General features: G+C 38.5%; 1 protein-coding gene across 1 annotated transcript in view; it reads left to right on the top strand.

Moving 5' to 3' along the window:
- Positions 1 to 226: 226 nt before the first annotated feature.
- Positions 227 to 24842, top strand: part of SPATA5 (spermatogenesis associated 5) — a gene marked incomplete at both ends in the record, with an annotated part of 54365 nt that continues 29749 nt past the window's right edge. The window contains 9 exons of the mRNA XM_010081046.1: positions 227 to 351; positions 938 to 1095; positions 3744 to 3802; positions 4951 to 5586; positions 7739 to 7868; positions 8514 to 8570; positions 9403 to 9526; positions 10816 to 11071; positions 24562 to 24716. Of these exons, the coding sequence (XP_010079348.1) occupies positions 227 to 351; positions 938 to 1095; positions 3744 to 3802; positions 4951 to 5586; positions 7739 to 7868; positions 8514 to 8570; positions 9403 to 9526; positions 10816 to 11071; positions 24562 to 24716 (1700 nt within the window). The remainder of the gene's footprint in view (positions 352 to 937; positions 1096 to 3743; positions 3803 to 4950; positions 5587 to 7738; positions 7869 to 8513; positions 8571 to 9402; positions 9527 to 10815; positions 11072 to 24561; positions 24717 to 24842) is intronic.

Genomic DNA, 24842 nt, shown 5'->3' on the forward strand with positions numbered 1-24842 from the left:
GTAATGCCCGCCGCAGAGGGGCCCCGCTGGCAGTGGCTGAAACTGTGTGGGGAGTCTGTCAGCAGCGGCCTCCCCCCCCGGGGGTCCCCGGGCTTCCCCTCGCGAGGTACCGGGAGGGGGGTGGGGGGGATGGTTTGTTAGTTGTACTGACTGGGGAGTGCGAGAAATACGGAATTTGTATGATATGTGGAGAAAAAGAGGTATTTTTTTTTCCTCGTAACGTTAGCAGATGACAAAGTTCCGAAGATGTTGCGAAGAGCCCTGGCCCAGCTGTCGCTGAGCAGCATGAAGGCTGCAGGTGTGTGCATAGGTCGTCCGGTTCTGCTTACCTCTGCCGAGGGACGACAGGAGGTGAGGCTCGCTCTTGTTCCTACAAGTGCTTTTCTTGTGCTTTCAGAGTGTTCCTGGAGTATTCAAGAGGGACTGAAATGTAGCATGCATTGAGAAAGATGGTGAATGTGCTTTTCCATGGTTTCTACACTGTAATTAAATTTTTATTCTCAATACTGGAAAAAATCTATGCTGCTGTTTTTTTTCAAGACATTTCTGAGTCATGTGTGTGAATATATATATTGAATGTATATACATACACGTATTTTTTATTTGCAAAGAAAGAGTATAGCCCTTCACTCTTCTTTCTTCATTGATTTGTAGCATTTCCTAGTTAGCACAGTTTATAATTTTGTGTCATCTGCAGAACGTGTAGAGTCCTGGTGGAATTTTGAAATCTAATTTTTGTTTGTTTTCTTGAAAAGTTTCTTGGATCGTATCTTAAGAACTCAGTGTTTCTTGTATCTTACTCTGTGACACCTAATCCTACTTCCTCCTGACCCCATGTTTTTCGTAACAAAGCATTACTGTGCTTTAACTGGAGGATTGGGAAATGGAGGGGGAAAAAATCTCAATTGACATTTGTTTGCTTTGAAACTCTTCCTAGGTCTGTACTGCTTGGCCCACCACAGGCTTTCCAGGTGGCAAAATTGGGCTAAGTGAAACCACACAGAAGAACCTGAAAATAAATCCAGGTGATCATGTCACTGTGCAGCCTGTGACTGGTGCAGTTATCCAGGCAGAGGAAGTCGATTTAAAGTTGAGGTATGGGACTTGTTATAACCTAGTGATGTACCATAAGGTGTCTGCTTTGCACTGCAGTCTCTTACCTCTCAGAAGATGCCATTTTTCTCTCTTGCTTTGATGGAATGGGTACCCACACAAAGTCAAACATGTGCGGGTGTTTGTAGAATTAAGACTAAAGTTTGGTAACTGATGGCTGATTGTTGCCAACTGCTTCCTACTCTGTGGGCAGTAGAGTGGCTCAGCTGTTCTACAAAAATCGCAATGGAAAGGTTGTGCTGTTCTGGCGAATATAATGCCACTAAGCCTATTAGTCTTAAGAGATTGTTTGTTTGAGAAATTAGCAGTTTACTGGTCTGCTGAATGACTTCCTGTATTTGTCATTCTCATAACGTTCCACAGAGTCAGCATTTGGGTTGATGCAGAATCTGATTATAGTTATCTCCTAAATAAAGTTATTTTACAGTTACTTTTGGAAATGTCCCAACACTTTAATTTCTATAAATTAACTTCATTTCCTTGTCAAACCTCTGTTTTCATCTATGGCATTGTCATTGCCCATTTTAAGGGGGAGATGCTGTTTTCCAGCATACTGACTCTCAGAAACCTTGGTGAGGCAATTTTTTTTTTGTCAGTTTAGCTTTAATTATAGTTTTACTGGTTATCTTGGCTGCGCATTGAATGCTGTCTTCCAGATGTTGGCTTGCTTTGCCCTACGTGCCTCTCTTCTCACTAGCAAATGAAAAAAAAAAGATATTTTATGGCTTTTTGCTATGGCTAATTTAATCCTACAGGAAGTTTTTATTATTATTATTATTACATTCAGTTTGGTTATAGAGGTGGTTGAAAACACTAATTTCATTACCCCCCCCACATTAAATAATTAAACGCAGTCTATTTATATTTCCCTGTGTTAATATGCAGTGCATTCTTTCTTCAAAGCTGTGACTTTTACTGAAATATGAGCTAAGGATGAGGTCAGAGGAATTGTATGTAACTTATGAGATATTTATGATCACTGTAATTTTTTTAGAAATTGTTCCATAGCCGAAGTTTGTCCTTTCAGCCTGTCAAGAGTCTAGGTTTGTTACACACATGTACCACCAGATTAAAGGTCATGTAAATGACTGTTTTTCTAGAATTATTCTGGGAGAGTAATGCAGTAATTGGTCTGTTTTAAGCCTGTTTATTTACTACAAACCATAGTGCCATGTAAGAATAGAAATTACTAAAAGAATAAATGGAAATTCCCTTATTGAAGTACTGCCCAGTTTTCTAGACACTTTACAGGTGGAGTTCGTTCTCTGCAAATCAATAACTCTGGGGAGTTGCTTGCATGCATAACTTAGCTTTTTCTTGCAGTTAAAAAAAAAAATCAATCCCCAACCTCTGACCCCAACAACGTAATTGAGTTCCACTTGTCAGGAACAGCTATGACATTTTGAGAGCTCTCCTCTGATTTACTCTAATACCCCTCTTTCAGTCAGGTTGCTTTCTTCATCAGTAGAATTGAGAAAGGGGTTTTTATTTCTAGGTTTAGAGCTCCCCCAGTTGATCATACTTTTATTTGCAGCAGCTGTGTCTGCTTTAAATGCCTTTGGTGCTGCTGCTGTTCAGCTCTTGGTGTAGTGCTTTTCATCATGCAGGTCAAAGTGCTCAGAAGGGCTGTGGACTTTCATCTGCAAAACAGATGTAGTGAAACCCTTATTTTTTTTGTGAAAACAGGAAGGCTAATGTGTGAGGCTCATTCAGATTGTCTGAGGGGAGTGAATCCTAAGGAATTTTACAACATGGTATCATGGGCTTTAATAAAAGGTAAAGCTGCAAATGAAACAGGGAAAAGATTGTATGGATAAACCACCACTGAAAAATGTTTTAATCACTGCAGCATTATACATTGCAGTGTATTTGAGGAGCAGGGAGAGTTAATGATGTCTGCGCTCTCAGGGGGTTGTAAATGTGATGTAAAATGTTTTAATATGAGAAGATGAGAAAGGTGTTCACATAAGGCACCTTTTGCCTTTCGTATGCTTTGGGCTAAGAGCGCGCACGTTCAGTTTTGTGTTAAATCCCAGTGATGAGACTGTGTTTGAGAAAATGCTGTAGGCTTGAACAGGGCTGGTGAGTGAAGTGACTTAAGGCTTATATGTTCAGTCACTTAAACTCAGATAAAAGGCTAGAAAATGCATAGTGGACATGCAGTGCTTAAAACAGTCACAGTTTTGCAAATGCTCAAGGCACAAGTTTAATCTATAAAAGATGTGTAGGTATATGTGTGTTTGCATGGCTCAAAGACCTTTCTTATCTGTAATTTTTTCAATTCAGTAAATGTTAGCAATGGCCTAGTGAGATGAGAGGCATGCATTCCATATTTGTAATCTAAAGAAATGATAAATATAAGTTATTATATTTATTACAGCATTTTTAATGGGGGAAAAACTAAACCAAAATTAAATATTCTTTTGTTACTATGTGTTTAATGTCTTCAGAGTTAAGATGATATTATCTGAAGTCTGTGAAGTGCTCATCCATCTTTTCTGTTTGTGGAGTTAAATGATATACTCTAAAATAGGTGGTATTCCTCATTCTGGTGCCTTAGTGGTGTGGACTCTGTTTTGGTTTTGAAGTAGTTACTGATTAGAAAATTTTTTTTTTTCTTCCTGCCACAGGGACAAAGATGCCACCATTAATGCTGAGGAAATGTCTGTCTGTCTGCTGAGAAACCTAGGTATATGTTTTGTTACTTCTCTTTTGACTGTTTAATTTTTGTAGTAGATCATCAAGTTTTGAATAGAAAAGCAAACAGTTCCCTCTTATGTTCTTAATCAAGGGCTTATAGCAAAATAGAGGGCGTTATTCTGCTCACATTTCTTTTAGGGTTCTGTCTTCTTTGGGCTAAATAATTTTGTTATGCTATAAATCTCTGATTTTCATTAATCCTGATTCCATTCCTTCTGTCAAGTTTACATATTGCTTGTTCAAGTTACAGTTGTTCAGCAGTCGTTGACGGCCTTCTGGCTGATGCTGTGATGCACTTCCGAGTTTACTTCCACTGGGAAGAAAAGAGTGTAATACTACCCATTAAAAACAAGATAAGGGCTCTGTATTAACATGAAATCCCATACCCTGAATCTTTTTTTTATGTTGGTGGTAAATAAGCAAAATTGCTGTTCATTGGGTGGTAGATGTGTACAAGTAAGGCAAAAAAGCAAGGTAGGTTTTTCAAGGTAATATTACTCAAAGCACTCACTACAAATTGTTCTACTCAAAAGGTATCTTCTGGTTTAGGAATTAATAACAGTATCACTATGCTAAGAAGCAAGAAACATGAACTGGGTTCCAGATTAATGAGTTTGGCTGGAAATAATGAACCTTGTTTACATTTTTGTCTTTGCTTTTTGTGCCTGTAGGGTGCATTCAGATCATATTTCCTAATCTTTCTCTGTCAACACAAAGGCTAAAGACTTACTGTTTTTAGGCCAAGACTCTCAGAGAAGGTGGGCTAAACAGGAAATATTGTGAACCTATAAGACACAGAGCAAATATAACATTATTCCTTGTAATACTAATTCCATAATCTCCCTTTTTATGCTGTATAAAATTTAAAAAGCTTAAATGAAGGATGAGTTTACTATGAGAGTTTACATATGATACTGACAAATGTTTATCCAGTACAGTCGGCTTGTGTACAAAAGGGTCATTTAAATTACCTGAAAGTACCTTGATGTTACCTAACTACCTTTTGCTATGTTAATTTATAGCACTCTGCGCTTCCTGATAAAGAACTCTTCTGATACAAGAATATCTGTATGTTATTGCTGACAAAGTAGATTGAAATTTCTTGTTCTTATTTTTTCTTTTTTAATCTTCTCATAGATGGGAAGATAGTTTTACCAGGAAACCTCTTGGCTTTCACTTTCTATGGTAAACTTTGCAACATCGTGGTGGTGAAAGTGAAAGGAACTGATGGTGCAGAGCTGACTGCCCAGGGCAGCGCCATTTCCAATGAAATGCCTGAGCCAGATCTTGAGAAATCTGATTTGGAGACAAGTATGCTAGATTTGTCCTTACGGCTCGGCAAGATGGACGTTGACGATAGTCCAGAGGTTGCATCTATAAGCACACCAAGCAAACTGATGGATCCCAGTTCACCAGTTACACCCAGTTCTGCTGTGGCAGCCAGCGGTCAAGACTCTGGTCAGGGAGATAAAACCTACAGCAAAGAAGGTGGTGCAGACCTCACTGATGATTTGGAGTTGGCTGGGAAAGCAGGCAGTGGCAGACTCCCACTAACTGGCAAAACCGGAGCAGTAAGCCATACAGACACCTTTTATTTCATTTCTTCAAGAACTAGAGTCAATTTTGTTGAAACAAGGAGCAACGTAACAGAAGATGGTGATCGTGCATCCCGAGTCACGTATGATATGATAGGAGGTTTAAGCAGCCAGCTCAAAACTGTTAGAGAAACAATTGAACTGCCCATGAAGCAACCTGAACTGTTCAAGAGTTATGGTATGATGCCTAAGAGTTGGCTTTCTTCATTTGATACCAGTTTTTTTCTTTAGTGTGACTTTTTAAAAAAAAAAAAAAAAACCACAAAAAACCCAAGTTATTCTTCCAGGAATATGCACTGAATTTCATGTAACACTGATCTGGTATACTTACATATCCAAACAATGTTAAACTGTTTTATAATTATGCTGTATGGATACTATAAAGGTGTAATGATGAGCTTGCATGAAAAATAGAGTAGGAAAGAAATATGTCTCTAAGAAAATTCAGGTATGCGTAAGCAGGATTTATAGCAAGTAGGAAATACTTGTATACTCTGGCATTTGAAAGGTAGAGATGTTTGTGTCTTCATAAGTTTTTAAAATTCTTTTGGTAGAGCCAGCTAATTATATTTTTTAAGTTGAGAAAAACTCAGATTACAAAGGTAGAGGTGTTTGTGTCTTCATAAGATTTTTAAATTCTTTTGGTAGAGCCAGCTAATTGTATTTTTTAAGTTGAGAAAAACTCAGATTAATTCTGCTGTTTTTATCTCAGTGTTGTAGGGTTACTACAAAATTTTAAGGAAGTGTTTGAGGCTGTTTACTCAAACTGCTCAGTGTGTTTACTATGGAATTACAGGGTGAAAAAGCTAACACAATTACTGTTGTCATATATAAAGTTGAATCTAACTTATCTATGAACTTAGAGGATTTTTGTGACAAAGATAAAACTCTGTACTGTGTATTTATCACAAATGGATATGTACATAACTTGTCTAGGTGTGCATCACTGTGAGATGGGGCTCTTACCTATAAATATTTCTTTCATACGTGTCTTTGAGGCTTTTTATTTCTCTGCCTTACTTATCCCCACACATATGCTTTAGAGAGGAGGTGATTTCAGTGATCACTGGGACGATTTCCATAACACGCGGGTGACTCTTTTGATGTGTGTTGCTTGGGTGTAATTGGCAGCTGTCACAGGGATGGTGTGCGGTCCAGCTTAGTTTGCTGACCTCCAACCGGAGCATCATTGCGTGTTTTTTGTGTTTGCTGAAAAGTTACTTCAGCATTACCATTCTTCATACTTAGTCTCAAAAGCGCTTGATCAGATTCTCTGCTAATTACATGAGGGATGATGATGTTTCCTCACCAGTTAAAAAGCTTTAGTAACCATCCAAACGTTGAGAGTCCTTGTCAGCTCCTGGGGAGCAAGGCTGTCAGTTGAGGTGTGAGACCTTTGGTTCATCAGCTCTTTCTTGCCAGTACCAGAAACGCCACATGAGGGAGCAGCACCTTTTAATGGACTGTTGTGAAGTAACCTGTCCGTAAAGACGCTTTCTATCCTCTGTCGGTTAGCAGATATTTTTTTTTCTTTTTGAGTATATTAGTTCCTAAGACTCAGGCTTTCTGTCCACACCATCCGTATTCTCCATTACCACTGGGATGTGACCTGCCCTCCAAGCATCATTCCTTGTCCAGTATTGCAGTACCCAAGGATGTTTCCTCTTTGGTTGTGTTTCAGCAATGTCTTCTGTGCCGGGGTCAGCCCTTTGTCTCTTCTTTTTGCTTTCTAAGTTTTCAGTTTCTGCTTTTGGCTTTGTGCCCATTTAATTTGACTTTGCTGATCTGAAACTCTTTTTTGTTTTTTTGGCTCTTTACCTGGGATCATAATATAACTTCATGCAGTTACCTGTAGTTTCTGTCTGGTTTTAACCATACACAGTAGTACCTTGTTCTTCTACTGTCCCTTATGTTCTGTGCCTGAATATTTGTCTGTTTGAGCTCTTTCTGGTGTTGCAGATTGCTAATAATGGCACATTCATGGATGTTAAGTACTAGGTCCAATAATTTTATGTGAAAAAACCCAAACAGGCAGCATAGGGAGAATGATAATGTTAAACTAATGAAAAATATAAGAATTTAAATAGTTGCTTTTTAAACAGAATCACTTGGACTTTAAAAGTAGAAAATGTAGATCTGTGTCCCATATGAGAGTGCTTTCCCCACTGAAAGAGTACAATTTTATTGACATGTCAGTTAAAGAACTTAATGCTGAGGTCAAGTTATAATCAGTAATAACAGGGGCAGTGAAATGTGCCAGCGATTTGTTCAGTCTTGCATTTATCACAAATAACTTTCTTCTCTGTTTGTGTGCATTTTCTTGTTTAAAGGAATCCCTCCCCCTAGAGGAGTGCTATTATATGGCCCTCCAGGTACTGGGAAGACTATGATTGCCAAAGCCATTGCAAATGAGGTTGGCGCTCACGTTACTGTTATTAATGGTCCTGAAATAATAAGCAAGTAAGTCCACCCTATTTATTTTCATTAATTCTATAAATATATTAGCCCAAAATCTGTGCTGGCATCTATCCATTGGACATCCTTCATCCTCTCTGTAGAACTGGCTTTGGGCTATCTGCCCAAGAGTCAAAAACAGACAGGAAAGTCTCTGAAGTAAGGCTTATGTTTCTTCTTGTAATAAAAGAGGTTCATTGGATTTGGCCATGAAATTTATGTAAGGCATGGGCTAAATTAAAGAGGGGACTAAAACTGCATCTGCAATTGCTTGTTAGCTAGTTCTGCAATAAGAAGTGTGACTTGTTAGAGCATATTTGAAATTAAAAGATGACATTGTACAGATTTTAATGTCTCCAGTGAATTTTTTTTTGTTCTGTAGAAGTGGAGATAAATTGTTTTTTAACCCAGAAGAGATAAGCTTTTCCCTTTAATCTTTCTTCTAATTACAACATGGTTATATCTTTGCCTGTGCCCCATTTCATCTGAATTTCTTTTCCTTGTGGAAATAAAGATTATTGTAGATCAGCATGTACTTTGGGACTTTGAAAGGGTGCACTATGGCTTTTCGGAACACACGAGCAGTAATTTTCCAAGTTGTCTGGAAAAGACCAAAAAATGCTTTTTATTAAAATACTTTAATTATTATAGGTTTTATGGGGAGTCTGAATCAAGATTACGTCAGATATTTGCTGAAGCTTCTCTACGGTATGTTCTTTTGGATAATTTTATTTGCGCTCACTTATTTGCGGTATTGGTTCCAGTGTTAATGTTCTTAAAAGAAAAACATTTGCAAGAATCTTTGAATTGTAATTTTTTCCTGCAGTGGTTTTTAAAAGGAAATAAATTTGTTTACGTAGAGCTTAGCTAGAAGGAAAGTAGTGAAATTCTAGTATGCCTATTAAATGCTTTTGGACACTACCCTTTTCAAGGACAGATGGTGCCAAATTGCTCGATCTGTAGCGTTAGTGTATTGTACGCTTATTTCCACAGGTGGGAGCATGAGCCAATTTCACCTGGATCCAAATTGTTCTGTCTAGTTTTATCTTTGAAGAGCAATGTAGTACTGTGCTGAGATGTGGAACCCAGCTCCAAATTACCTAGTGTTGGTAATGGGTATAGCATGCTTCTGGATCAGGGTGGCATTCTGCCCAAATTTATTAGACCTGGTTAAGGCAGACTTTAGACTTCTAGGTGGTTTTAGCAAAAGACTAATGCATCCTGAATTGATAGAGGTGGCAATGTCTTTTTACTCATGAAATTGGTATATTTAGTGTTGAGTCTTTGGGAGAGAGTAATAGAAAAGTAGGTAGGTCATCTCAAAGGTATTAGTTGCCTAATATATTAGTCATTTTAGTTATCTGTTTGAGTAACACCTTATTCAAGGTTAAAACTTTCAGTTGCCTAAAGGAGTGGGATGCTTGTTAATTTTTGTGGAAACTGGACATTTTCCATGAACAGCTTTGCACTTCTCTGCTGTGGTGTGTTCAATATTCCTGGGCACCTTAACGTTTTCTCTTTTATTTTTTTTTTTCCCCAGTCGCCCCTCCATTATATTTATAGATGAGTTGGATGCACTCTGTCCAAAGAGAGAAGGGGCTCAGAATGAGGTTGAAAAGAGAGTTGTCGCTTCATTGCTGACATTAATGGATGGCATTGGCTCAGTAAGTAGACTGATTGAGACAATTAATGTATATGGGGACTAGTTGAACAAAAGAATTTTGCTTCTATAATGCAGCCAAGTTAGATGTGTAATTCGGGGGAAAAGAAGATAGGCTTAGGTGAAACTTTATATAGTAATCTAATGCTTTATTGAATGCTAGGCAAAAGAAATAGGAGAGGAATATCTCCTGATAACTGTGAAATGAAGAGAAAGTAAGTTTACTTCCATTCACTGTCTTTCTTTTGGTTTCTCCCACTCTTGTAGTTCTGGAGATAAAACTAAAATGTTAGTGGGAGTCCAGGTATTTTTGATTGCTCTGAAATCAAAGTTGTCAAAATACTTCTGATATGTAAGCTGCATTATTAAAAGCAACAATAACAGCTGTTTCAACATTGCTGTGGTAATATTTAGGACATAAAAGTCTACTGAAGAAACAGTAAGTTTAATTGGCTTGAATTCATTATGGGTTAAGCCCATAAAGTCTGCCAATCTCTCATCTATTATTTTCTGATTATTAGCAGGAAAGATGAAAGAACTGTCCACAATATTAAAATTAGTCTCTGCTGTTTATGTAATTGGCAAGTTTCTCATTATTTTCCTGCATAATAGTTTGAGTTGCCTAATCTCTAGTTGTTCACAGGCAGGACATATTTTCTGATGGCAAAGGCTGATAGACATTCTTTCTGGAGAAAACGCTTCATTCTCAAAAAGAGAATGGCACTCCAAGAGACCTCCTATCTGTTTTTTCCCTTACGCTAAAAGGGAAAAGGAGAGCTTGACGAAATTGGTTAGGATTTTTGACCTTGTGTCTCCTGCTGACCCTACAAGAAGCTTTATAACCTCCTGTCTTTGCTCGTTGTGATACCTTAAATGAATTGTTTCCCAACCTTGTTTATTCAAGGTCTGTAGATACCTTTTTGTTCTTGTGCCAACACCGCCTTTTAGCTTAGGTGCTTATTTTTCTTTTCTTGGTGCTTACTTTCCTGATCTAGGAAATCAGGTTCTTGGGGGTTAGAGTGGGAGGCACTGGGATGAGGGGATCTTGGAGTGAAGTTTCTCTGGTGTTCTCCCTATGTACATACAGCCTATAGCATTGCTAAATTGCAGGGATAGGTTGAGTGAGATCACGTTGGGTATATATTGAAAAAGTTTGCTTTGCTCTTTTAGAGCAAGGATCAGGATTTTAGTGTGTGTAGCAGTTGTGGAAAGTAAGCAATAAGTACGTTTGTAAGCTGCATGGTGTTTGATTGTATTTAAAAATTAATATTTGGCATTGTTTGATGTGTTCAGGAGGGCAGTGAAGGGCAGCTCTTGGTACTTGGGGCCACTAATCGTCCTCATGCACTGGATGCAGCGCTGCGCAGACCTGGGCGTTTTGATAAAGAGATAGAAATTGGGATTCCTAACGCCCAAGACCGTCTGGACATACTCCAAAAGCTTCTTAAGAAAGTTCCCAATTCGCTCACAGCAGCGGAGTTGGTGCAACTGGCTGATAGTGCTCATGGTTATGTGGGTGCAGACTTAGCAGCCTTGTGCAAGGAAGCAGGTAAGGGTTTGTGTATCTTATTTAGGATCTTACTTTATTGTTAGTCTCTTTATTTTGTTTAAAAATATAAAAATCCACAGTCTGTACTAATAGCTTTTAAAACGATAAGATTTAATGAATTTTTGTGTCAAAGAAAACCTAGCCAAGCATGGAATATGAGGAACACCAATCTGCTCCTGGGCAGGTCAGAAAAACTCTTGAGTATTACTTGACTTTATAAATCAGTGTTAAGATTAGTAACACTCGGGAATCTCCTGTGCCATTTCTAGTGTGTTAGCTAGCTATCTGTCTCTCGATTTACCAGTGGTTTAGTGACATTAACAGACCTATCCTTAACAGCTTTTCTGCTCTAGACTCTAGAGCTACCCCTTCCTTACAAAAATCTCGGGTCACTCAGGCTACTAGACATTTTGTCCTGCGGGTCCTGGTTCCCAGGACGTTGACTGTGGGCCCGAGTGCTGTTTACTGGGGCTCCCTTCTGTATTTTGTGCCTGTGGCTCATTTGCCTGCAGGTGAGGAGCTTTTGAGAGGAGCTATGGGACTGCATGCACCTTGGCCGGGTTGTGCAGTGCTGCTGGGAGAGCTGGAGAGCACACCCTGAGCTGGGACTGGAAAGTCTCCCTTGGCCTCTGGTACAGGCATAGCCCTGAGGAATTATCCACACATCGTGCAGACAGGGTTCAGTATGTTCCAGGGAATACTTAAACACAAGTTCACTTCTGTTTTCATTGGATGAAATATTAAAAGTATGCTCTATCAATTCTTACATTTTGCTAGAATGTGTCTACGTGGTTTAAGTGTTGGACTTTAAATCTACCCATGAGCAGCCTTTTAAAACAGTCTAGTCAAAATATGACTCTTCAGCTCTGCTTACACATATTTTCTCCCTTGTAGTTGGCAAATATATGTTTGCTGTATGTGCTGGATATTTTTATTTCCTTTGGCACTGGGACAGCTTCCTCTGGCAGTGGCACAGCGCACAGTTAATTCTTGCATCAGAATTAACTGTTAAGATGACAGAAGTTTTACTAGGGATCATGTCACCTGAACCTGAAGGTTTTTACTTGTCAGTTACCAGAGTTTTTAACTGATAGTTCTCAAATATGAATTTGTGGACCTTAATATGGATCAAGAAGAAAAAATATGTACAGTTGCAGACTATTCTTTTTATAGCACTCTTCTGTTGGCTTTGGTTGTCTTTTAAGCTCTGTTTTAAGTTAGCAAACATTCTTTTAAAAACAAATATATACAAACAGCAAAAAAAATTAGAAACTTCCTTTTTATTTTCCTTCCTCTGTGTTTTTGGAAGCCTGACAGTCTGCCTGTGTCACAGTCCTCACATAGTAAATACTTAAGTAATGTAATCTAAAATTTTCAGTGACAAGTGTTGTGGTTTCAATTCCAAACATGACCCAGTCTAGGCTTTGCTTGTCCATGCGCACATCGATTCTGCTGTAAATAAGCAATATCTACCCACGTCATGAGAGTCTTTTAGAAAATAAATTCTGATTTTTGTGTAAATTGAACGTTATGTGCTATGTAGATCCAAAAGTTATGGCATCTACCTGCAACTTGTTGATTGCAGGACATGCTGTTACCTGGAAGCTTTGCATCCAAACCCAGTGCTGGGAATGAGGGAAGGAGGATGTCTCCTTTCTATTGATCTTTGGTGAAGTTTGAATCCATACTGTTACATTTCTTTGTCATTTGTTAACTTGGAGTGACCTCTGCTGGGGAAAATGCAGTCCAGCGCTGTTAACTCTTTGCAGCTCACATGTATTTTTCCTTTTCGAAGAGTTGCGGAAGCATGATTTGGTTGGAGTATTACATAAACTTGATTTAAGTTGCTTGTGGTTAGGGAATGTGCTTAGTTGGATTCTTTTTTTTTCTGATTAAGCTCTTGATATCTATTTTTTAATATAAAATTTTCAACACCTTGTAAAATATTACTGCTTTTGTTGGAGTTAAACTTAGAAAAGACTAGCTTTTATAAGGTAATATTTCTCCTCAGCAGAGCGGAGTTGTTCCATGTGGCAAATTTTCCAGTGTTTTGTCTAGTCTTGTTTGTTGTTCCAAGCAATGGGCTTCTATTGCTTTACTTAAGAAACTGTGCCATGGGCCAGGACAGCTTGCTGTCCAGGAATGCTCCCTGATATTCAGCCTAAGTTTTCCTTGTTTAGTTTTGTCCCATTATTTCTATTTACATCCTTGTAGAACACGTTCACTCTCCCTCCTTAGTGTTTACACCCTTCAGCTATCTCTAGGCTGTTCTCATGTCCCCTACCTCCTCATTCATTACTGAGCCAAACTATAAATATTTAGCTCTTTTAATCTTTCCTCATAAATAAGTCCTTCCTGCCTTCTGAGAAATTATGTTGATTTTCTCTGAACTCCCTCCAGTTTGTCAATAACCTTTTGGTAATGCAGGGCTCAGAATTGAACAGAATATTTCGTATATATTACAACATAAAACATGGTATAAACATATAGTTAAGGCTGCTGGTGCGTATTTCTGAGTCACCAAAATGCTTAATATTTAGGCTATATCTGAGTTAAGAGTTCTTTCACAAATTGCGAGGTTACTTAGGCCATTTTCATACATGATGTGTAAGTACAGGTAAAACATGAAAACTTATAGAGAAGCAGGAATTCTGAACTTAGAAATGCACATTCGGTTTTTAGTACAAGATTATTGTCACTTGCCAAGCAAATTGCAGTAGTGGTCTTTGGGAGACTCTTGAGTCCTGGTTACCCTGTTTGTAACTTTAGGTACTTCATTTGTGGCTGGAAAGCCTGAAACTTTACAAGCTAATTATGTTTATATTCTTAATACAAAGTTTAGATAATTTCCAAAGGATTCATCCTTCCTTACCGTTATACTTCAACTCTGTTTTTTTAACACACATGTAGTATTGTGTATATACTGCTTATACAAACCAAGGTGTGGTAATTAATATAACATGGTAAGTGTAGTAATTGTAGGGCTAGGATAGGCAAACCTTTCACTTTTGCATCTGTAGTTAGGTTTCCAAAGATACTTCATTATAAAAGCTTTGATGTTTGTCTTCTGTATAATTCTGAAGAACATGTGTTAATGACAAGTAAATAACTGTTGTAGAGTTAAACATATTCCAACTGTTTTCTTGGCAGAACTTGTTTGTTCTCCAGTGCAAGAATTGCTTAATGGTGCTCCTGGGGTCAGACAGGCAAGTTTTCTATTCTGTTCAGCAACTTCATGAGTTTTGTGGAAGTCATTAAGAAGTTTTAGAAGCCTTTAATGCTCACCTTGCTCTGAACACTTCTAGGATATAATTATCAGGCAAGGGTGTTTTTATTTCATCTGATGAATTTTTAGAATCTTAATGGATTTTTTTAATACCTCCTTTTCCTCTACTAAAGATACAGTTCTAGCTTTTCAAAAAAATGAAACTACAAAATTATGTGATTGTTTGTAGGAAAAATGCTAGGTATCGTGAAGCTCACAGTTAGGGTTGCAGGAGTTGACAATGCTGACAGGCATCAGCTCTGCATGTGTGTCTATCTTGGCCTTAGTTGTGCGAAGTACTTGTATCCCTATCTCACATGTTAAGCAAGAAACTATTTTCCATTTTATGAATAACCAAGAGAATGCTTATGATCAGTCTGGCAAAATTAAAACTAGTATTTCTAATATTGCGAATATCACTAGATTAGACGCATTGCTTTTTGGAATGAATGTGCCTCATCGCTGTTCAAGGTTATGTTATCTGTAAGGGGCTTTGCTGTGGTTCTCTACTGCCTAGCAGTATACTTGCAACTTCCACAATTAACTGTGTGTTGCTTGCTGTTGTAACCTTCCATATAGGTTAACAGCAGAGTGAGGAATACCTTCAAATACCTTGGTGGGCACTGGACCACGTCCTGTTGACATCAGCTTGCGACGCGCTCCTCATGGTAACTCTTGAGGACTTGAGTACCTCCTGAGGGATTCACATGCGCAGAGTTCTTGACAAGAAAAGGGCTTAGTTCTGTGTGCAGCTGAGAAAGTCATTAAGGCTGGGAGAGGTCTGCTGTGTCCTAAATTATTTAGTAGGCTACCTTTTAGTGTGAAAAGCCGCATTCTGAATTGTTTTATTTCAAGCAGAAGCAGTGTTTAGAAGATAAACTCTGCCATATCGTTGTATGTAATGTCAGTGTATGCCCCTAAGATCTTGTTCCTTCTGCTTTAATTAATTGGCCACACAGTCTTTTATTAATTCCCTAAAAAATTATAATGGTTTTAGTTTAACAACAAAGATAAGCACTGCACTTTTTTGGAAAAACATATGAAATGTTAATTATGTAGCAGGGACATGAATGGTATAAACTGTACTGAATGTTAGAAGATGCTTAGCAACAAAGGTTTCCAAATATAGCAATTTATTATAAACTTATCCTTCTATGGCTGCCTGTAGCATTTCAAGAGGGTGAATATAAATATAGCTTGATTTCTTCAAGAAGTGGGTTCAGTCATATTGTTTACAGAGAAAGGAAGTATTTGCTTTGTAACTCTTAGAATTTATCTTGAACATCCTTGTTCATTACACATAATTTCAGTGTGCTGATATAAAACACTTGGACTGTGATGAGATATCATCATGAGGAGAGGAAGAACAAATGTTGTTGTTTAAATAGTGGTCTCTCTTGCAATAATATCTATTTGGTTCCAGTAAGAATGCTGCATTGCAGCCACTGAAACTTTGAGACTTCTGTGAAACAAGCAGTAATCGCTTTGTTTTGCCTCAAAGTTTTTTAAATTCCCTGATTGTAATAGTAAAGGTAAATAGTTAAAGGTGGCACCTTGCTTAGCCTTTAGGATTGTAACAGTTCACTGGCTTGAGCTGGCTGTTAGAGAAAATGTTACGGAAATAGGAACTGCAGCTACACCTTTGGCTAGTATGAATCAACGTTACTCTGCTGAATCGATGGAGCTGCTTCCATAGGGATATGATACGGTCTGTTGTCTTATGTTCATAATTTTAAGAGTCCTGTTGTTTAGAGATCTTATTGTCTGTGGTATTCATTTGGCCATTTTATTACCCTGCGTTCTGATGTATAATACGGCTAGGATGAAGAGCCTGTATGCTGTTTAATCGATAGCTCTGAATGTTGATTATATATAGATATTAGATTTGTAAACGTGCAGGCTGTTTAGGGGATTACGGTAATTGTCTTTTGCTGGAGCTCAGAAACTTCCTGCTGTATCTTTTACAACCCACGAAAGTTTCTGCAATCCACTTGCATTTAAAAAATAAAAAATAGGCAATTGAAGGGCTGTCTCCTAGGTTTTTTGTTTTTCCCAGTAATTGATGGGGAAGTAAATTCCCCTGAAAGCCAGGAATGTCTCGTTGTTAGATCTGTTTTTTTCCCTAGCTTCTGCAGTTTGGCAGCCTGGCCACCTGCAGGAAGCGTGAGTGGTTTGGGCTAATGTGATTAACAGTGAGTCTCTGTGCACCCTGAGGACCAGTCTCTGACTGGTCTTTCAATTAGACAAACCCTGCGTTCAGAATGTGGCTTCTCAGCCTCACAGCTCAAATTTGAGCTCATGATGTCAGCTCCGTCAGAGTCTTGATGAAACAGCCTAGTGTTAAGGCATCAAGAATATCTATCCTTTCTTCAAGCCACGAAGTTCATTGTTCTGTCTGAACCTTTCCCAACATGATTTGGACCCAAGTTCTGCCACGGGTGTACAATAAATGTAAATATTTTTCTTAGATTATAATCCTAAATGTAGGAACGTGGGCTGAGACATGACTGAAAGTGTAGATTTTGATAAAGGCAGTTGATGACCAAGGCAATGGGATTGTTTGTTTTGCAGAGTGTTTTTTAGCTCGTTTTCAGATTAACTAATTGTAGTTGCAGATTTTAAAGGGAAAGCATTGCTTGACATGCTATAGTTATTTTATTCTGTTATGGAAAGTGACTGAAAATACAATGTCTATGTTGTTGTGGGGATTTTTTTGTAACACAGAAAAAGATTGAAACTATGCTGTTGCAGATGATGTGCAATTGCATTCTCTAACTGAATACTGGTTCCCATGGGACATTCAGAATATGGTGAGAAAGGCCACTTGCCTTTTTATAAAAAGGTCATATAGAAAATGTGGGGTTTTGGGGAATATTAATAACATGTATGGTCATATGGTCAATACAAAAAAATTTATTCTTATGAAATTGAGTTTTTTCCAGAAATGGCAGAAAACTGGATTTTTAAAATGCACTGAAAAGTCCAGACATTATATAGAAGTAAAGCTGCAAATTTAATTTTTGGACTGGAACATTTGAGTTTTCTGACGCTATGTTCCATCATGTTAGTTTTTGGTGTAACAAGACCAAGAAAATCCAATCCTCATTTTCAGTGTTACTGAGTTTTGAGTTAGTGCTGTGTTCTGTAATTTTAAAGTTGGGTCCTTAATGCAGAAGCTGTTTTTAAACAAAAGCAATTGACCCAGTTTGCCATCTTTTAACAGGTTATGAACAAATGTCTCCTTACCTGCACGCACATGTAACAGAGCGATATGGCTTTTTTTGGACTTGAACTGTAACATGTTTATGGATTGTTTCTTACAGCACTAACTCAGAATGATGGCTTTTGTGCAGAAGTGGCTACATCTGGAGGCCACAGGGTGGCTTGAAGGAACATACCTGAGACTGGCTGGAGTGTGTTGACCTTATTCTTGTCTGTGGGATCCTTTGCCCTCTTTTTTTTAGGATTCCACCCCCTGCCCCCTCAACATCTTGTGGGGCAAAGACAAAGTCAGAATTGGTTTAGAATTGCTGTCTTAGACATACGTCAACTACTTTCTCAAGATCCCACAAAAATTGTGTTATTTTAACTGCATAGGGTTAGATTCTCACTCTTTTACTTTGGTTTGGTGTCATTCTGATGTGATTGCAAAACCTCTGAATATTTTTTTCCCTATGTCTTCGCATATGCTGAGTGCACAGCACTTAGTGCAACTGTCTTTGTATCTAGAGAGAAAAAGTCTTGCTCTGTTTGCCTCTCTGAAGAGATGCTGGTGTTTGTCACGTTGCTTTTTGTAGTTATTTTTTTCTTATATAAAGTCTTTGGCCTTTTTTTTTTTTTCAGTTTGTTTTATAAGGGTACTTCATTTTTGTTTTTGTATGGAGAGCGTTGCACTTACTGCAGTCAGGGCATGTGAACTTGTGTTTTTCCTCATAGTTCATTTTAAGTGTGTTTTTATCTGAAGCTGGCTTGCTTCAATTGGATGATGGGATCGCTGTCTTCATATACACAGCTGTGGGTTGAACACTTAATAATCTGTTTAAAGCATATCCCATTCTGCCTGCCGATATTTATATAAGATGGAAATAAAGAATAGATTCAGAAGAGTTGTTTGGTAACTATTATTAATATTTTAAATTAACCTTCATGGCAGATGGCTCCTTATATTCTGCTTTGCCAGATAATGTAACCAGATAATGGGAACATCTAGAGATCAAGTACAGTGTCATCTTTCTGAAGTGATTAGTATGTATTTTTTTTCCTTTTAGCTTTTGTGCTTGGTCTGATTTCAAATGTAACTTGAACAGCAACAATAATAGACTTGATTTCAAATACATTTGAGGTGCAATTGTTCCTGTACTAACAATGTGTAGGAGTTTTGTTCCTCTCATAGTACATAGGGAGGGATTGACCGCATTGTGGTTCATCTCACTCCATCTTGCTCTGCTGGCTGTAGAAAGATCTGAACTAACCCATTTAGAGTAGGTGCTCATCTGCACGTTGCGAAGTTGCAAGTTTTATCAGTATCGGAGTAAAAAATTGTGTTTTCCATAGCTGATGCTAGTTCATTCAGGGAAAAAGCACAGATATACTTCAGACAAACCATTTGTGTAGAAATGGTACTATAGGAGAAGAGTTTTATGTTTTGACAATGTTCTTAATTACAATTAGACTGGCATTTAGACACTAACTATAGCTTCTTGCCTTTCTGCACTTGCTATTCTGGAAGTCCTTGTTTTTGTTCTCACACACATATGACTAAACTTAGCTTAGGTACATCTACTTATGAGAGCAGGTTAGAAATACAGGCAGTCTGGTATCCCTTATTTCCCTCCCTTGTCATTGTCTTAGGATAAATGATGTGTGCATACCTGATCTGTGAATAAACTGTTTCCTGTATGAAAGGAGCTTTGAAAATACAGTTCCTTCTTCCTTCCTTCCTTCCTTTCCCTCCCCTGTCGTACCTCTCAGCAACTTTTAGTCAGCTCCACAGACGTGTTCCAGCAAATGCTGGAGCTCCTCATGAAGGACTATAAATCCTGTACATAATCCCTACAATAGATTAGTGCTCAGGTTAGCTGAGTGAATTTGCAATGTTATGGTTACAAGGGATTTAAGTGCATTATCTTTCCTGTGCAAACAATATATGAAAGTTCTACAGGGATTTTCCCATACAGTGCTGGGAGCTGAAGACGGATTGCAGAATATGGTTTTAAGAGGAAAAGTAAGGGTTCCTGCTTCCTGAAAATTTTTCTAAATAAGCATGCATTTTATGTACAGATTAAATAAAAAATAAATAAGTTAAAAAAAATATTTCTAGAGGTCTGGTCCGTGGGTATTTTTTAGTTCCTTGGTGAATTTGTTGGTATGTTTGATTCCATACTTACGTACATTGGGAAAAAAAAACCCCAAAATACAAAACAAACACAATCAGCCACAACAAAACACACCAAAAAACCCCTCCAAATTGTAGCATTTTCTTAGGATGCAAATGGAAGAACACACCTGAATTTTTCATCTATTGTGAATGGTGGTTCCTGCCCCCAGGGCAGTGGAAAGCTTGCTGGTGGTCCACAGGCCTCAGGTGCTTGCCTGGTGCTGTTGTTCCATTATTTTATTTGGGGGGTAAAGGGAAAAAAGAGCCTTGGCCTAGACACATCCCTGCTGTCTTTCAGTGCTCATGGCAGCTGCTCTTCTTACTGGCTAGTGCTGTCTCACCGTGATGGGATGAGAGCTGGTTTAGTGGGTCTGCGCAGAATGGAAGGTTGACTGAAGGAGGTGAGGATGTGTCTGGGGCATATTATCTGTGATATGAGCAGTGGTCCTTATCAGGTGATAGTGAGGGTTCCCTCTGATAGGTAAGCAGGCTTTGTCTGTGTTGTTGTGTATTTATGCATGCACACGTGTTCTCTATTTTTTTCTTGGATTTGACCATCTAATATCCTGATGTAATGAAGTGCTGTAAACTCCTCTTGTTTGTGAGGCTATGATATGTTCAAGAATACACGTGATTAGTAGTGTATGATACTTGTAGTTATAGAAAAGATTTCTTAGTATAACTTTGGGATTGTGGTCATGAATGAGTGCAGACAGACATTGTCAGATATAAAGCAGAAGAGCTCCTTATCTCAAAGTTTTTAAACACTGGAATAACTTTTGTAACTGGTGCCTGTGAAGTCAGGTATGCTTCTCTTACGGTTTCTAAAGTTCACAATTTATTCTAAGTTATATGACATGCTTTTTCTATGCATTAAACTGTTAAGTTTTGAAGTATAGTATGTAAAGATCTAGGAGTAGAGGAAGATACACCATCCAGTGTCATTAGGAAGCTGAAATCTTTCCGTACGCTGTTGAGCATTCCACTTCCAGCCGTGCAGGAGAGTATCATCTTAGATCTGACAGCTGTCACAGGGAGAAATGGTATGTGTCTTCTGGGTTTGGTCATAGTAATATGAGAGGGAAATGCCAGATTAGCAGGAAAAGAAAAAACATTTCCTTTTGTAAACAATCTTACAAAGGGAGTACAATTTCTCTGAAACTGCTTACAAATTCTGGTATTAGGATTCTGGTAGAGTAAGTCCAGATGAGATGGTTTTGAGGAAGAAATAGCTAGTGGACAGTGAAAGATGCATGATTAACAATTTTGTTTTGTTCAGTTCATTTCCTCAAGTGTTGTGTATATTTTGTTTCTGAAACCTGAAGTATTATATGTTCATGGTTTTGAGTGGATGCTTTCTATTATTTACAGTAGTGTATAATTATACACAGACTCTGACAGATATGGCAGTGTTGTAGAGGCTATTTTTAGGCTCAGACATTTGTGATTATGATCTAATGTGCCAACGCTCAGCCAAGCTATGAGTAAGAAAAGCTTACAGGGAAACAATGCTCTTGACCTCATGAATAGCCCGGTACTAAAGAAGAATCATCTGTACCAGGACAGGGCGTTCTGCTGGGTTTTTTCCCCCCCCTCTGTCCACTTAGTTTCCTCTGTTCTAGACAGACAGGATGAGTTGGTAAGGTAGAGCACACAGTTGCTGGACTGGAACAAATTGTTTATTTTCCATTGTTGATCATCATGCATGACTTATTATACTTGTTTCTCTTCATTTTTTTTTTTTCTGTGGGATTTTCCATTTATACTCCACTGAGAACTAGTGTTGTTCACTACTGCAAACACTACCTTCTGAGTTAAATTCCAAGTTAAGTTTCTGCTCTGCACAGGGTAGTCCTAGGGACCAGGCACAGGTCCCTTTACTAGGAAGAGGTGCCCATGCCTGTGCAAGCAGTCCCGCTGCCTGCATCTGCGTCCTTCCTCCCCTCATGCAGGACTCGTGCTGGAGTAGAACCGTGAAAACATAGTTGCCCACCCCTGAGCCTCATCAGTCGCTGCCAAAAGGCTGTTGATATTCATTAATTCCTAAGAATGAAGTAGCAGCTGAAAAGGAGCAAGCAAAGCTGAAACAAATGCTGTGCTCAGAGTCTGTTTACAGAAATGACACTCAGCCCCAAACATTCCTGTGCTAAAGATACCCAACGGCTAAGCTGAGATGCTCAATGTTTTCCGAGGTACTATGTCTGAATCTTCAGTTTATCCGTGTTACAACTTCTGTAGGGATAAACTTGAATTTGCTGTAGTATTTCACCTCCTTTGCTTCTGATTGCTTCTAGCAGCATGTCTTGCACTCTACACTGCATTTCCTTACATTAACTACATCTTTCAGTGTCTTGAGATGGGGATGTGTTTTTCTGCCTCCGGCAAGCCACTGGCTCTATCCTTCTCCTGTTAAAAGACTTTCCCCCGCCCCCTCTGGTTAGAGGTCAATCTGAAGTGCAGGAAAGAATGGTTATGATAACAGGAGGAAACAGGAAGAATCATGCTTTCTTTTTCAATCTGTTTTTTATTATTGTTTTAATGTAAAACATTGTTTCAATTAAATGCTGACCTGTGCAGTGGCATGTGCGTGCACATGCTGAAATGAATTCAGGCTTTGTTTGGAAAGCTGTGACCTCTTTATTCCTGTTCTGGATCAAGGCTGTTGCACTGCAAACCCACTGCTGAGGACTGAAATTTCACTTGTACTTCTAGTGGCACTGGCAGTAATGATCCTTAAGAGCGGTGTTCTCCGTGGGCTTTTTATAACGTGTTGTTCTCTCTCGATTTTTAAAATTTAAAATTGTTTTTAAGAATTCCTCAAGTCTTGAATAAAAGATAACCATGACATGATTAAAATCCATCAAATGGGCACTGGGCTAAGCTGGTACCTGGTGGAGCAGATATTTATAGAAATGAGGACCAGAGATCTTTGTCAGTTACTTGCTTTCTCTATGACTTAATTTCATGCGATGTTATTTATTGTTCATTTTTTTAAAGTGAGAGTGCCATGTGAATTACTTCACCAAAAAGAAAATGTAGGACTCAACCCCTGTACCTGCTCCCACCCCTGAAAAGTGTTACTGCAATAACACTAGGATAAGATGTCAAGTTTTTTATTTGCTTGAATGTAAATTGTAAATCTGTGGGGGTGAATCTGTGTTGTCTTGCTTAAGTGTTTTTCTTTGCTTAAAATGAACTGTTTCAGAGGAAGGAAGAAGGGGGGGAGGAAGAACATGAAAATTGTCTGGGTTGTTAAAATGAGTCAGTTATATATTATACTTGTCCTCTGGTGACCAGATTTTAATTTTTCTCCTTGGCCTCTTGGAATGCTTTTATTTATATATCTTATTAGTTCTGGATGTTCTGCACAAGGGGAAATGTGAATTACAAACTTTTTCATTATTGTATTAAGAGCCTGGGTATTAAATGCAGGTGCTCAGACTCTGCCATAATTGGCAGCTTATGGAGGGACACCAGCTGTACAGCTTCACAGGGGAGATATTATATCTCTTCACACATTGTATATATTGCAGGAAATACAGAATTCCTGTCATTGTCAGAAACTTTACATGTCTGTGTGTACTAGTGCCTCTGTAGAAAAAAGACAACAATCCGCTGAAAGTTAAAACCACGACTATTTTCAGAAATGGCTTATCCCTTTTATTGTGCTTTCATGTAGCTTTAATTGATGTTTTGTTTGGTTAAATATAGACGAGATTTAACAAATATTTGTCTTTTTATGGTCATGCAAGGCGAACTGGTGTTGTACTGACTGCCTCATACTTTTTTTGTGACACATGACAGGTTATATTACATATCTGCATGTGTGCGGATGTGTGTGTACCTCTATATAAAATTATACTCATCGTGTAATAATATACTGCATCACATTTAAATTTGAGTTCACAGAACAGGGTTGGAAGCAGAAGCAATAGAACTCCAAATGATATTAGACCTCAAAAGGCATAATTGTACACTGGGAAAACCTTGATGCTTCTGGGCATCTTGCACAATGGGAGCCATAGTGGCTCTCTCTGGGGAGTGCCTGGGAGCTGCAGGCGGCACCGCTTGGTCCTGCCGGAGGAGTATTGATATATTGATATGCGAGTGGGTGGGATTTGTGCCGCTTTTGAAGGATGGAATTATAGGTGGAAGCTAGGAATTAGTATCAAGATTTATAGATAATGTATGTGAGTGATTTGGACAAACACGGGAGAGGGTGAAAGCTATATCTCCGTCTGTTTGAAAAAGTGTCATTGCTAAAGAAAAAAATTGAGTGTTGCAGGGAGCGTTTTTTTGCATATCAAGAAATACAGGTATCTGGCATCTTAACAGATAGCAAAATAGGGTTCCAATGAAAGTAAAAGAAGTCTCATCAGTTTGTTTTTAAGAGCAGCTTGGAAAGGAAAACACAGTCCTAATAATAGAGGAATAGACAAGGTTGCAGATGTGTTGAATCAGAATCAGCTTAGATAAGACTTGCCGTAAATATTCATTATCCCTCTTCCCTCTGTAGTTTAGAAATGTGTTCTTCTCAATGTATGGACATTTGGAGGTTTTGCCTTGTTAGCTTCATCTCCGGGAACACAGGGGCAAAGCGGTTTCATTCTGTCTTTTGGAACAGATTTAGTTTATGTTCTGTGGTCATGAAATCCTCCTTTTTTCTCGTTCTCTCCTCAGAAGTCTTGCATGTTCTTTGACCTGGTTAAGGCCTGGTATTGAGACATTCTTTTGAACTTCATTTCCTTTCCAGTGCTGCTGTGTGTTTGTGCGTTGTACGCTTTATGTTTGTGGGAACCAGAAGGAAGTCTACATATTTCTATTTTTTTTTTGTTTTGTCTTTAATAGGTTTGTATGCATTGCGGAGAGCACTGGGGAAACGACCTAACCTATTAGACAACGAGGTGGCTGGGTCAGTGATGATTACTTTCAATGACTTCCTGCAGGGGATGAATGATGTCAGGCCCAGCGCCATGAGGGAGGTGGCAGTTGATGTGCCAAAAGTAAGTTATGTTTTGCAACACACTAGCAACATTGTTAGAGCCACATTAAAAGTTGCAGTTAGGCGTTGAAATGGCCTACCAAAAGAGTAATTTTGTGAAGTGGAAGCCTCAAGTTGCCAATAAATG

This window comes from Pterocles gutturalis, unplaced genomic scaffold (genome assembly GCF_000699245.1).
Source record: "Pterocles gutturalis isolate BGI_N339 unplaced genomic scaffold, ASM69924v1 scaffold3359, whole genome shotgun sequence".
Lineage (NCBI taxonomy): Eukaryota > Metazoa > Chordata > Aves > Pterocliformes > Pteroclidae > Pterocles > Pterocles gutturalis.